We start from the raw sequence: 12,791 nt of genomic DNA, 5'->3' as shown, positions 1-12,791 counted from the left end.
GCTCACTGTCTATTAGTTATACGGCTATCTAGCTACCTAGCTAGCTTTCTATCAATGAGCTATCTATTGGCTATCTATGATCTAGCTAGCTTTCTATTTGAGTTACTTCCGGGTTGAGTGAATGCTGTGGCTGCCGCTACTCACCCACAGAAAAACTGATCCCGTGACTGTAAAGTGACCTTGAGAGTTTTGTAAGGTGCTTAGAAATTAAATGTTTTATTATTTTTATGATGATGATGATGATTGTTATTGTAGTTACGGTTTCCTCTCAAGGGCCATTATGAATTTGAAATGTAAATTTCTCCACTGTGAGACTAATAAAGGCATATCCAATCCAATCCAATCCAATCTGCGGAAGCCATTAGAATGTTTCATCCCCTCCACATATTACTTATAAATCGCATAATAAATTCATAAATAACTACTTTTCAAATTTGAAGTGAAGAAAAATGACTGTTATTGTGGTTTACAGGATGAGAATTTGACATTTTGCTTCGGACTTTAGCAAGCATCATGTCATTTCACAAGGTTGCTAGCTCCATCGCTAGGTAGCGCTTGCTCGGTCGCTGGGTAGCGCTAGCTCGGTCGCTAGGTACTATTTACGGTTTCATCCCCTCCACATATTACATATAAAGCGCATAATAAATTCATAAATAACTACTTTTCAAATTTGAAGTCAAGAAAAAAGTTATTGTGGTTTACATTATGAAAAATTGAAATTTTGCTTTGGACTTTAGCAAGAAAGCATTAGCTCGGTCGCTAGGTAGCGCTAGCTCGGTCGCTAGTTTGGTCGCTAGCTCAGTCACCAACTAGCTGGTGCGCTAGTTAGCCCATTCGCTAGCTAGCGATCAGTCGCTAGCTCGCTCAATGTATTATTTCACAAGTTTGATTTTGTTCGGCGGGCCAAAGAAAATGGCCGCCCGGAACATGACTTTGACACCCGTGCTCCCGAGTGTCATTTTGATGCTTGTGACAGCAGCGAATCACTTGCATTTGCCGTTGCATTTTACAACTGTTGTGTCTTGTGAATCAAACTCTCGCGCTTGACTAGCATCACTGACAGAAAAAGGAGGTTCGGTGGTTACATCAGAATATTTCTTCATTCTTGAGTGTTTTATGTCTGTATTTTTTTTTTTTGAGTGGTCCAGCTGCAACGCCTACCTCCGCCCTTCTGTCCTTCCTTCCTTCCTTCCCTCCCATGAGAAGCGACTGCGACAATATGATCACATCAACACACATTGTATCTTGCAAAATAGTAATAATAATAAATAAAATTGACAACCATATGCATGCACGTGGAGGCGTTATGTAAGAAAACGACGCGCCATTCAAACGAAGCGGCTGCGACAAGGGGTGTATGTGGGGGGTGGCCATGTTCCATCTTTTTGTTTTAACATCCGCGACTTGTGTATGGCGGACACACGATGACAGCGTTCGACGTGACCTCCGCGCGGACAAAAAGAAGGACGAGAGGAAGGAAGGGTGGAAGAAGGAAGGGTCTTCTTACCTCCTCTTCCACCGCCGTCGCCGCCTCCTCGTCCTCCTCCAGTCCGCCCGAGCGACGAGGAAGAGCGGCCAACCGCCACCCAGTCAACCGGAGAGCGGTGCGGCGCGTTCGGACACGCCAGCCAAAATCCGCCGCTGCGATGCGCCGATCACGGAGGATCCAATCCGAGGGTGGAAGTGGGGGGACGACGACTATTCCAATGAGTTTTTGGGGGGGCTTCGGCGTGAATCGGTCTGCAGTCCTCGCCGTCACTTTCACGTCGCTTTACGTCAAGTCACGTCGAGTCACGTCGCCGACGAGCTCGTCTTTTCACTGAGCTATACGTGGCCGCGCCGCGCCGCGCGTCCACGCGTGCGATGCAATCGAGAAGTGAAAGGGGGGGTCGAGGGGGGGGGGGGACGAACAATCGAACAATCTCCTCCAAACACCAAAACAAATATATATTTAAATGTATTGATTTATTCTGATGTATTATTTATATATTATACTATAGCTAGATTTGAAAATGACATTCAAAATAAAAAAAGAAACAAAAACGTACAAACTTAAAATAAAAGCAAAACATGGAACTAAAAACATATTCAGCTCTTCTTCTTTTCCCTTCAGGGGTCGCCACAGCCAATCAATGTCCTCCATCTCGCCCGGTTTTGTGCGTAGCGATCCGGTATGGGATTCAGAGGTTTCTTTCGCATATTTCTTTTGGCAACATTTTTTTACGTCGGATGCCCTTCCTGACACAACCCTCTGTATTTATCCGGGCTTGGGACCGGCACAATAAGACACTGGCTTGTGCCCCCTACATTAAAAAACATATTCAGATATATTTATATATATATATTATACATTACATATCTATCCATCCATCTATCTGAAAGGCGCTTAAAATTAAATATATTATTATTATCCTCCTCCTATGAAACACAAAGTACACGAATGACCCGACGTTAGCAAGCTAAGTGACCCTTCGCTCATATCCGTTAGTCAAGGCAAGATCGCCCTCGTGTGGTAAGAATACGAATTACAAAACGATCACAATTGTTTTTTTATTCTCCAACGAGCTGTTCGATATCCACTCTTTGTGATTGATATTAGTTTAATAATAATAATAATTGAACGGCTTTTTAAGCCACTCATTAGAACCACAAAACAACATTTAATGAACAAAAGACAATGTTTGGATGCGCCAATGTGTTTCTTAAACAGTAGCGGCAGCCATACGGACCAGCGTTCACTCAACCCGGAAGTAACTCAAATAGATAGAAAGCTAATAGATAGCCAATAGATATCTAAAATATAGCCAGCTAGACAGTTAGCTCACTAGCTATATATATATATATACTTTATATATATATATATATATATATATATATATATATATATACATATATATATACACACACACACACACACACAATGTTTTTCTTCTAATCTCAAGATTGTTTCCTTTTTCCTTTTATGACATCTGCCACATGATGTGACTTTTTATATGAAAGCACCAAACATGGCATATTTATTTTCAAACACTTTATTTTCTTTTTTTTCCTCCTTTCAATTATTTGTTTTTTATGAAACAAGTATCTACAGCGTCGCCAAGTTGAATGGAATTAAACTACCACCGCGAATCCAAGAAATAATTTAACTCTGCCAACATCGACAACTATACATCCAATCGGTAGAAAACACGCCTTTGCAGAGAAAATATTGATTCCTAACAAATGATAAGCCCCGCCCCCCTCTGCAAGCCAAGATAAAAACTTCTTTGGCATTGAATTCAAAGTGCTAAAATAAATCAGAAAAAAGGTTAACTGGGCTCGTATTTGATCGTAATCCGACTTGTGAACGACGTGTGACGTTTCGTCCAATCGGAACGATCCTCGGCTGTGACAAACAAAAAAGATAAAAAAAGTCACCTTTTTTTCCAGTAGGAGAAACGTGGCTCCGCCTCCAGCAACTTGATTGGCAGTCTTGGAGACGGAAGAAAAAAAAAAGGCAAGAGGATAAAGTGGTAAGGGGGTCAGGGGTCAACGTGGGCTCACTCCTCGTCCGAGCCGCTGTCGACGTCCAGGGTGTAAAGCATGAAGGCCAAATCGGGGCGAGCCGGAACCGAGGGGTCCCCCGGTTTTAGCATCGCAAAGCCGATGTAGTTGAAGGTCTTGATGATGGACACTGGTGAGAAAAAGGTGTGGGGGAGGGGAGGGCAGGGGACAACAACAACTTGAGTGGGTTACATCCGCCACAGCTCGGGGGGTTAATTTAATACAGAAATTAACATTTAAATACACGCACACAAGTCAATAACATTAAAATAAGTAATACATCAAGTAAATATATTAAATTGATACATACATTTAATAATACACAACTAACAAAACAATAAGTAAACAAAAATAATTACGTAATTAATTCATTTAATGCATAACTACAAAAGAACCACACGCAATAAATAAAATAATACATAACCCCAACGTAAAATAAAGTAAACAAAAATAATTCATTTAATGCATAAATTAAAAAAGAGACACACAAGCAAACAAATCAAATAAATAACACATAAAAAATAAAATACAGAAAGCAAATAAATACATTTCAATGATCCATACATTTAAAACACAAACAATACACAAGTCTAAAAAATGAAGCAAATAAAAATAATTAAATGCATAAATTAAAAAAGAAACACAAATCAAATAAATAAATAAAATAAACATCAATACATGAGGTGAATAAATAAATTAAAATGAGACGTACATAAAAAAACAAATACACAATTTCAACAAAACAAATTGAGCAAACAAATAATTATTTAATTAATTTAAATTAAAAAAGAAATACACAAAAAAAAATTAAATACTACAATATGTAAAAAAAAAAATCAAACAAACAAAGAAATTAAAACATTATTTAATTTGTTAATATAATAAATAAATTCACACACACACACAAATCAAATAAACAATAAGAAATAAATACAGTAAAGTCTCGTTATCTCGATATTCAAGGGAGTCGGAAAAAATATCGATATAACCGGGACTATCGATATATCCGACCCTGCGCGCATGTAATTTTCTCCGTGCGTGCATAGAAATAGTATCGATATAACCGGGACTATCGATATATCCGACCCTGTTTGCATGTAATTTTCTCCGTGCGTGCATAGAAATAGTATCGATATAACCGGGACTATCGATATATCCCATATCGATATAACCAGACTTTACTGTACATAAATCAAACAAATTCAACAAAATTATTTAATTAGTTGATTTAACACAAATTAAAAAATAATACACATAAATCAAATAAACACAATAAATAAATAAATAGATAGACAGACAGACCTGTGTCTATCATTTTTACCAATGAGTAGGAACAAAAAAATGAACGTCAATATCCCTGTGGTGATCTCAAAGAAAATGCTAATTAATTTCCAAAGCGGCCAATTGATATTGGCCGCTTTGGTGACAAGAGATGTAGCTAGAAGAAGAGTTGCTTACTTCGATCCTCTCGGCCTTTGTAGAACCAAAGGACCACCGAGTTCAACTTCAACTCGTCCTCGGCAAACTCCAGGAGAGCCGTCAGCCTGAGGAAAACAAACAAACAAACAGACACACACACGGACGGTGATTGGAGGTGAGGGAGTTGTGCGTCTTCTTCCTTTTCTAGAAGGAACCGCTGGCACTTGACATTAATATTGCGGCGGGCGACCATCCCATGCGCTCACTTCATCTGCGGCTATCAAGCGCAGTATTAAAGGACAACCGACGTCACTTTTTTGGTTTCCTAACTGACATCAGAAAAACGCAAGATGATATTTTGAGTCAAATGCAAAACAACAATAAAAATGGCGTAAAGTGTCCAAAATCTGCAAAAAAAATTGAGCTGCGAATTGGGCATTTTCAGAAAGTCCCGCCCCCAGTTGGTGACGTCACGCCAAGTCGTCTTGCATTGCTGGAGAATCAAAACAATGGCTTCAGATTCGGAGAAAATGCTTTCTTGTTACACATCCACTTATGAATATGATTCAAATTGTTCCGAAGAGGAAAGCATACATGTTTGCAACCGATTCAAGAATTATATGTGCCATTTTGAGGCAACATTGGGGGACAATCTCTCACCCAAAAAAAGAGGCACAAAATGGCGACCTCCAGTGGCCACCTCCGCTTCCACAGGCTGATAAATTCTTTATATACTAATACAAATATAATAATAATTCTTTATATGGAGCTTGGATGCCCTCTTCTGGCGGCTTTTGGGTGCAACACGGTTCTCAGACCAAACATGTACAGCAAAATGCATTGACGTGATGGAAGGACTGCTACAATGTGTCCTTTTTTTTTCGGTCAGGGGCGTTCCTTCAGTGACGTCACGTACGGACTCGTCACCAACTCAAGAACGAGACTTCCTGAATATTCAGAGCGAGTCTTAAAAGGTAAAATATCGCTCTATGCGGTGGAATCTTTGTCAAATACGCTCAGTAGAAGTCATTTGAAGCCATTTTACAAATTATGGACACTTTTCCGGAGACTTCGGTTGTCCTTTAAACTCCACAATAAAATAAAAAATGTATAATGTAATATAAAAAAAATAAATAAAAAATAATATACATAAATATGTGAGTAAATAAAACTCATGTATAAAAAATAAATAATCAATAAATAACAACTAATAAACAAATGAGCAAATAAATAAATGACTAAATAAACATAAACAAATACATAAATAAATGAGTAAATAATTTTTTATGCAAAAATAATCAACAAATAAATGAATACATGAGTTAGTAAATAAATAAAATAAATAAGTGACTAAAATGAATAAATGGGGAAATAAAAAAGTAAATACATAAATAAATTGGATTGGATTGGATTGGATATGCCTTTATTAGTCTCACAGTGGAGAAATTTACATTTCACAGCAGCAAAGTGATGAAAGAAATGAAAGTAGAAAAACGAAATACATGAGCTGCTGGAAAGGCAGCCACTCTCGCGGCGCCGTCTTGAAGTCAAAAGAACAAAAAAAAAATAAATAAGTAAGTAAATAAAAATTAATGTACAAAAATAAGAAACAAATAAATGAATAAATAAGTGAGTGAATAAAAAACTAACATATAATAAATAAATAACAAAATAAAGAAGTCACGAAATAAAAATGAATGAATAAATAAATAAAAAAAATAAATAAATAAATGGGTAGATCAAAAAAAATAATACCGGTAAATACATAAATAAATAAGTGAGTAATTAAAAAACTAATATATCATAGATAAATAACGAATTAACAAATAAATAATTGAATACATAAGTGACTAAATAAAAATAAATAAATATATAAATAAACAAATACATAAATAAATAAATATTAATAAACAAATAAGTGAGTAAATATAACATAATATATAACAAATTAATAATAAATAAAAATGAATAAATGAATACATAAATAAACAAATAAATAACTAAGGATGAGGCGGGGGTGATTCAATTCTCTAAAAATATATTTTGAATACGAGTGGGCAACTTGGAAACACAAAATCCCATTTCAACCTTCCCACTGTGCTTAAATCTGGAATGATGGTTCACTGATTGTGCGCTGGTTCAATTCCGAAACCAAAAGATTGTCAAGATTTAAACCATTGAGGGAGGATGACTGTATTGGATGAATGCAAACTTCCAGCCGCTGTCCCAAAATGGCTGCCGAAGCAGCAAAACAAAATGGCGGGCGAGTGTATCCCTCCAGGCTCACCCTTCTTTGCTTCCCTCCGCCAGCGGCCCCGCCGGCATCTCCAGGAAGAGCCTGCCCCGCCACACGCTCGTATCCCAGAAGGCCGAGCGGCGTTCGCTCAGACGGTAGTGGAAGCGCAGCCGCGAGGCCTTCCCGTTGACGTCCGTCCATTGCATCACCGTCAACTTGTCATCCTGGGGAGGCCGAGGGGGGACGGCGGGGGGCTCGTCAGGTGTCAACGACACTAATGCACGACGGCTGTCAATCACAAATCCCAATCTTGGGCGAACCGTCGCGCGTGAAGCCATTTTTGGGGGGGTTAGCAAGTAGCGATTATTAGCTTCGGCGCTAATTGCGCGCGCCTGGTTTTATTTCGAATACAGTAATACCTCAGCTTACGAACAGAATTGGTTCCCAGAAAGTGTGCGTCAAGCGAAAAGTTCAGCTTCCAAACATTTATTTCCCATACGAAACCATTAAAATGAGAATAATCCGCTCCCAACATCATTTTCGTCTAAATAAGCCTTAAAACTACACTTTAATTACTACACTAGCTAGCTAGCTAGATAGATAGCCAGATAGCTAGGTTGAGCAGCGGCAGCCACACGTGGCAGCGTTCACTCAACCCGGACGCAACTCTAATAGATAGCAAGCTAGCTAGTTAGCAAATAGATAGCTAATTGCTAGCTAGTTTTTTTGTGGCGTCTTACCTTGTATAGCGGCACGCCGAGCGAGTGATCCCTGACCGTCCCTCGCCCACCCGGGATCTTCAGATGTGGGTGAGGGGCATCAGGAGCACCACTGAGGCCCCGGCGGGGCAGCAAAGGAGCCCGGCAGCCGCGAGCCCGCTAACCGGGAACTGTACACACACAATAACAAAAACAAATTAAAATAAACATACAAATGAGCAATGGCGACAATTTACCGCTACACATGGACGATTTGACCCTACTGCGCCGGAGTGGGCGAAATAAAAAAATACATTAAATTAAATGGTCAACCTTGTTTTGTATAAACACTACACGCCTGGATTTTAACATTTCGCCCATGATACCCGTCTAGTCGGTGGAATTTGGTGATGCCGGAGACAAAAAAAAAAAAAAAAAAATCAGATAAGAATCTTCGGGGAGGAGTGACGGGCAGGACACAGATGGAGGAAGCGATAACGACGCGGAGCCTGCCAACACGCACGCCTTGTTTTTTTTTTGTTTGCCCTCCCCCGTCGTCTGATGTAAGTGGCCGCGTGTTGTGAAAGGCAACACGTTGACATTTCAAGCCACCCCCAAAAAAAAAAAAAAAAAAAAAACAGTGAATAGCCGAGAAGGTCATCCTAAAAACAGAAATAAGGTGATGTTTTGAACAAGCTAAGTAACTCTGATAGAAAGCTGGCTAGCTAATAGATAGCAAACAGATAGCTAGCTAGGCCTTCACTCAACCCAGAAGTAACTCAGATAGAAAGCTAGCTAGCTAATAGACAGCTAATATATAGCTAAGTAACTTGGATAGAAAGCTAGTCAGCTAAAAGATCGCTAACAGAGAGCTAGCTCGGCCTTCACTCAACCCGGAAGTAACTCAGATAGAAAGCTAGCGAGCTAATAGATAGCTAAGTAACTCGGATAGAAAGCTAGCTTGCTAATAGATAGCTACCGGATAGCTAGCTAGGCCTTCACTCAACCCGGAAGTAACTCAGATAGCTAATAGTTATCCATTAGCCAGCTAGCTAACTTTCTATCTATTTGAGTTATTCCAGGCGATCTAGCTGGCTATCTATTAGCTAGTTGGTTATTTATTGGCTATCTAATCTCACTATCCAGCTGGCTACCTTGCTACATATCTATTTGATATCTCTTTGCTAACTATCTATAATAATAATAATAATAATACAATGCCAATTTTTCCACCGCGAAGCCGAAATCAAAATTTTTGCAGAGCGGAATTGGCACAGAATAAGTTTTTTTTTTTTTTACTGTGGGTGAGCAGCGGCAGCCACACGCGCCAGCGTTCACTAAACCCAGAAGATAGCTAGCTAGTAGCTGCTACCTAACTAGCTATCTATATGCTATCTATTAGCTATCTATTAGTTATCCATTAGCCAGCTAGACAACTTTCTATCAATTTGAGTTATTTCAGGTTGAGTGAACGCTGGCGCATGTGGCTGCCGCTGCTCACCCACAGAAGAAAAAATTATCCTGTGCCAATACCGCTCCGCAAAAATTTTGATTTTGGCTTCGCGGTGGAAAAATTCTCATTGGTGCGACGAAAAGAAAAACAGGTCGGACAAGTTTAGTTAGAAAACGCTCAAAGCGGCGCTTGTTTTTTTTTTGTTTGTTTGTTTTGACAAATGACGACGACGTGCTAATTTACGCGCCAGACGACAAAATTCGCCCAAACGCGGAGCCCCGTGACGCAACCGTGGTGAAAGCGCGGCACTCTTTTATATTATTATTATCATTGTTCTTAAAAGGTGATGATTAATTCCCAAATGATATGGGTCTGGAGTTATATGAGCTTGAAATGGGGGCAGCTGTACAAAATACAATACAGTAGATACATATTGGTTTATATAGCGCTTGAACAACAGCTGAAGCTGGAACAAAGCGCTAACAGGGACAAAAGGGAAATGCTGCCCCCTTGTGGAAGGGAAAAAAACTTTGCCAGAGGTCTGGCCAGCGCTTTATCAGCACCCAAATAAGAAAAAAAAAACCAGGAATGGCGCTCTACGTCATATTTTCAATTCCCGAATAAATTCATGAATGGCATTGAATGAGTTATATGGCTCCATGAAAACGGTGCAGTACAAAAAAAATACATATTTTCACACATCTGCATGTTGGAGATTACTTTTAGCAACTTTAGCAATGCAATGTTAGATTTAAAAAAATATGTTGCTTTGTTTTTCATATCATAAAAGATTTTGCTTTCGGGCGACAATTAAGGACAATGACGTAACAGATTAATGGCCTTATTGACACCGAATATTTTGCTACTTTTTCAGCGACAAGGACGATTCGTGCCGGTTTGCTTGCGGTATCAAAATTATGAAACTCGCTAATACATGTCAAAAAAGTATTTTGTTACAACAGTTTTTTAATGTGTGTGTGATTGTCACCAAAAAGCACTTTGACATCAAAACAAATAAATAAATAAATAAACATTTGGATACAACTACATTTGTGAGTTTGTACTCAGTAATTTAAAGGACAACCGACACCATTTTTTGTTACATTTTTTTGTTTGCCTTTCAAAACTCTCAAGGTCACTTTACAGTCACAGGATCAGTTTTTCTGTGAGTGAGCAGTGGCAGCCACTGCCGAGTTCACTCAACCCAGAAGTAACTCAAATAGTTAGAAAGCTAGCTAGCTAGCTAAGAGTTCGCTAATAATCACTCAACCCGGAAGTAACTCAAATGGATAGAAAGCTAGTTCTTGTTACTTATCCAGTTATGAATATGGTTCAAATAGTTCTGAAGAGGAAAGCATAAATGTTTGCCATCAATTAAAGAAGTCCTTCCGTTTCAATTTGAGCCGTCTGGACTCCAATGTGGCGCCCAGACAAAATGCACAAGATTGCACGCAAGCTCCGTTGGAAATGGGCTGATTTGTCCAATAGGAATTTGTCTCAACTTACACCTTCTTTATGCGCGTTACCGCAATTGGCCGAGACACACAGCGATTCATCATGGCGTTATTGATGTCGTTTTCCTTCTTATTTTGCCATCAACACGGTGTTATCAGATGAAAAAAAAGTACCCAAAATGCATTTTGTGTCGCTTTGTCGGTCAGGGGCGTTCCCTCCGTGACGTCACTTAGGGCAGCGTCATCAACTCGAAAACAAGACTTCATGAATATTCAGCGAATAATCATGAATATTCATTTGAAGTGATTTTACAAATTATGGACGCAACTTGTCCCGGGGTGTCGGTTGTCCTTTAAGTAGTTAATCCATATTATCTTTCGAGTACAGCAAGTGAATAAATACTACGAGCCAATTCGGTTGATTGACGTCGCATTGGACTTGCAAATTTGGAATGACGTCTCGTTTGTCAAGATGTCGTCACAGCAAAAACATCTGTCATATCGTGAAAAAAAATGTGTAGCAAAGGAAAAATGTCGAGTATAATTAATTAAAAGTGGTTATGTGAAGGATAATATTTGTTAAAGGGAGCGACATGATGGAACATTCCAGGTGCTCAACGTGGTGAGGAAGTTAAGTAGGACAAATAACACGGCAAAAACACTGCACGAGTATCGTCCGTCTTTTGTTTTATTAATAATTATTTCTAATAATTATTAATGTTTTGTTAAAGTTTTGTCTCGGAATAGGGAAGTAACATTTATGTAAAAAAAAAAAACAAGTGCTGACATGTTTACGGGTCACTTCCTACCTTTCGTCCGCGTTCAACATGACAGCTTCGACGTTAGCTTCTTACACTTTCTTCTTTTAAATGGGAAAACAAGCTTTCAGTCGGAGCAAAAAGGTTCGGCATAAAAAATAAAATTCTGCACTTGCTGAGTTGAATGCGAAGGTCCAAAGATGAGTTGCCGTGTGCGTTTTTTGTGAACGAAAAGGATCAAGAAACAACATCACTTGGCAGACGCCAACAAACCACTCGGGGAAATAAAGCCCACTGGCGGAACTTATATGGATGAGCCGCCGCGGTGCATTGTGGGTGACTCCGCCCCTCCCGAGATGAGCTCACGCGATGAAAACAAAAGTCTTTCAACTTCAAAATAAAGATTTTTAGGTTAACTTTGATTGAATAAATGTGCGTATTTCATGTGTTATTTATTCATATGCTTAATTACTTGAATTAAATGCTTTAGATCGAGAGAAACCTTCGACTAATCGAGCCGAATTGGATTGTTATTATTAGTATTGTTTTATTTTTTTGTCTCGGCTAAATGGTTTATTCTCGTAAACATTTTGGGACATAAATTTTCATAGTATTATTTACAATTTAGTTAATCTTCCAGGTAATTAAGCAACCCAGTCTTTGATGAAATGGACAGCAAATAGATAGCTAGCTAGCTAGATAGCAAATAGATGGCAAGTGGATAGCAAACAGATTGTCATCTAGGTAACTAGCTAGATAGCCAATAGATAGCAAATGTATAGCAAATAGATAGCCAGCTAGGTAGCTAGCTAATAGATAGCAAATAGATAGAACTCCAGCCAAGCGGCACAGTGCGATCGGCCTTTCTTGGTCCCGGAAAGACACCAAAGTCCTTTTCTGCGTCCCTCATCTCTCATCTGAAGATGTTACATCACGGGACAGACGGGAAAGAGAAACAAGCTCCTGTTAGCTGGAGACGGCCCCCAGGGGCCCAAACTACCGAACACAGCAGCGCCGTTATGTAAGGTGCAATGGAAAACAGTGCTTGCGCCAAACAGATGACCCGATCAGTAAGAAGATAGCGGCGACGGGCTACTTGATCCTGGCACTTTAGTCATGCCGCTGAAACGTGTGCTAGCAGGCGGGTCACGGATTGGGCCAAAACAGCTCACAATTCACTCGCAGCGGCGTGTCAATAAAGTTAAGATACATTGAAATGTATTGAGTTCA

General features: G+C 39.3%; 2 protein-coding genes across 5 annotated transcripts in view; both read right to left on the bottom strand.

The window, feature by feature from the left end:
* Positions 1 to 1,848, bottom strand: part of LOC148897354 (unconventional myosin-IXAb-like) — a 52,550-nt gene extending 50,702 nt beyond the window's left edge. For all 4 annotated transcript variants that reach the window (XR_016114928.1, XM_088995924.1, XM_088995925.1 and 1 more), the window contains exon 1: positions 1,508 to 1,848. The gene's annotated coding sequence lies outside the window, so the exon portion shown is untranslated. The remainder of the gene's footprint in view (positions 1 to 1,507) is intronic.
* Positions 1,849 to 3,016: 1,168 nt separating this feature from the next.
* On the bottom strand, positions 3,017 to 11,847 carry oaz2a (ornithine decarboxylase antizyme 2a). The gene is made up of 5 exons (XM_088997047.1): positions 11,613 to 11,847; positions 7,939 to 8,087; positions 7,250 to 7,422; positions 5,002 to 5,087; positions 3,017 to 3,673 (listed from the first exon to the last, which is right to left on the bottom strand). The coding sequence occupies exons 3-5, from the start codon at positions 7,402 to 7,404 to the stop codon at positions 3,540 to 3,542; spliced, it is 375 nt and encodes a 124-aa protein (XP_088853173.1). The 5' UTR covers positions 7,405 to 7,422; positions 7,939 to 8,087; positions 11,613 to 11,847; the 3' UTR covers positions 3,017 to 3,539.
* Between the last annotated feature and the right edge of the window lie 944 nt (positions 11,848 to 12,791).

Source organism: Hippocampus bargibanti, linkage group LG05, assembly GCF_051943395.1.
Source record: "Hippocampus bargibanti isolate YZ-2025 linkage group LG05, ASM5194339v1, whole genome shotgun sequence".
Lineage (NCBI taxonomy): Eukaryota > Metazoa > Chordata > Actinopteri > Syngnathiformes > Syngnathidae > Hippocampus > Hippocampus bargibanti.
This window is presented reverse-complemented; position numbering and strand designations above follow the sequence as displayed.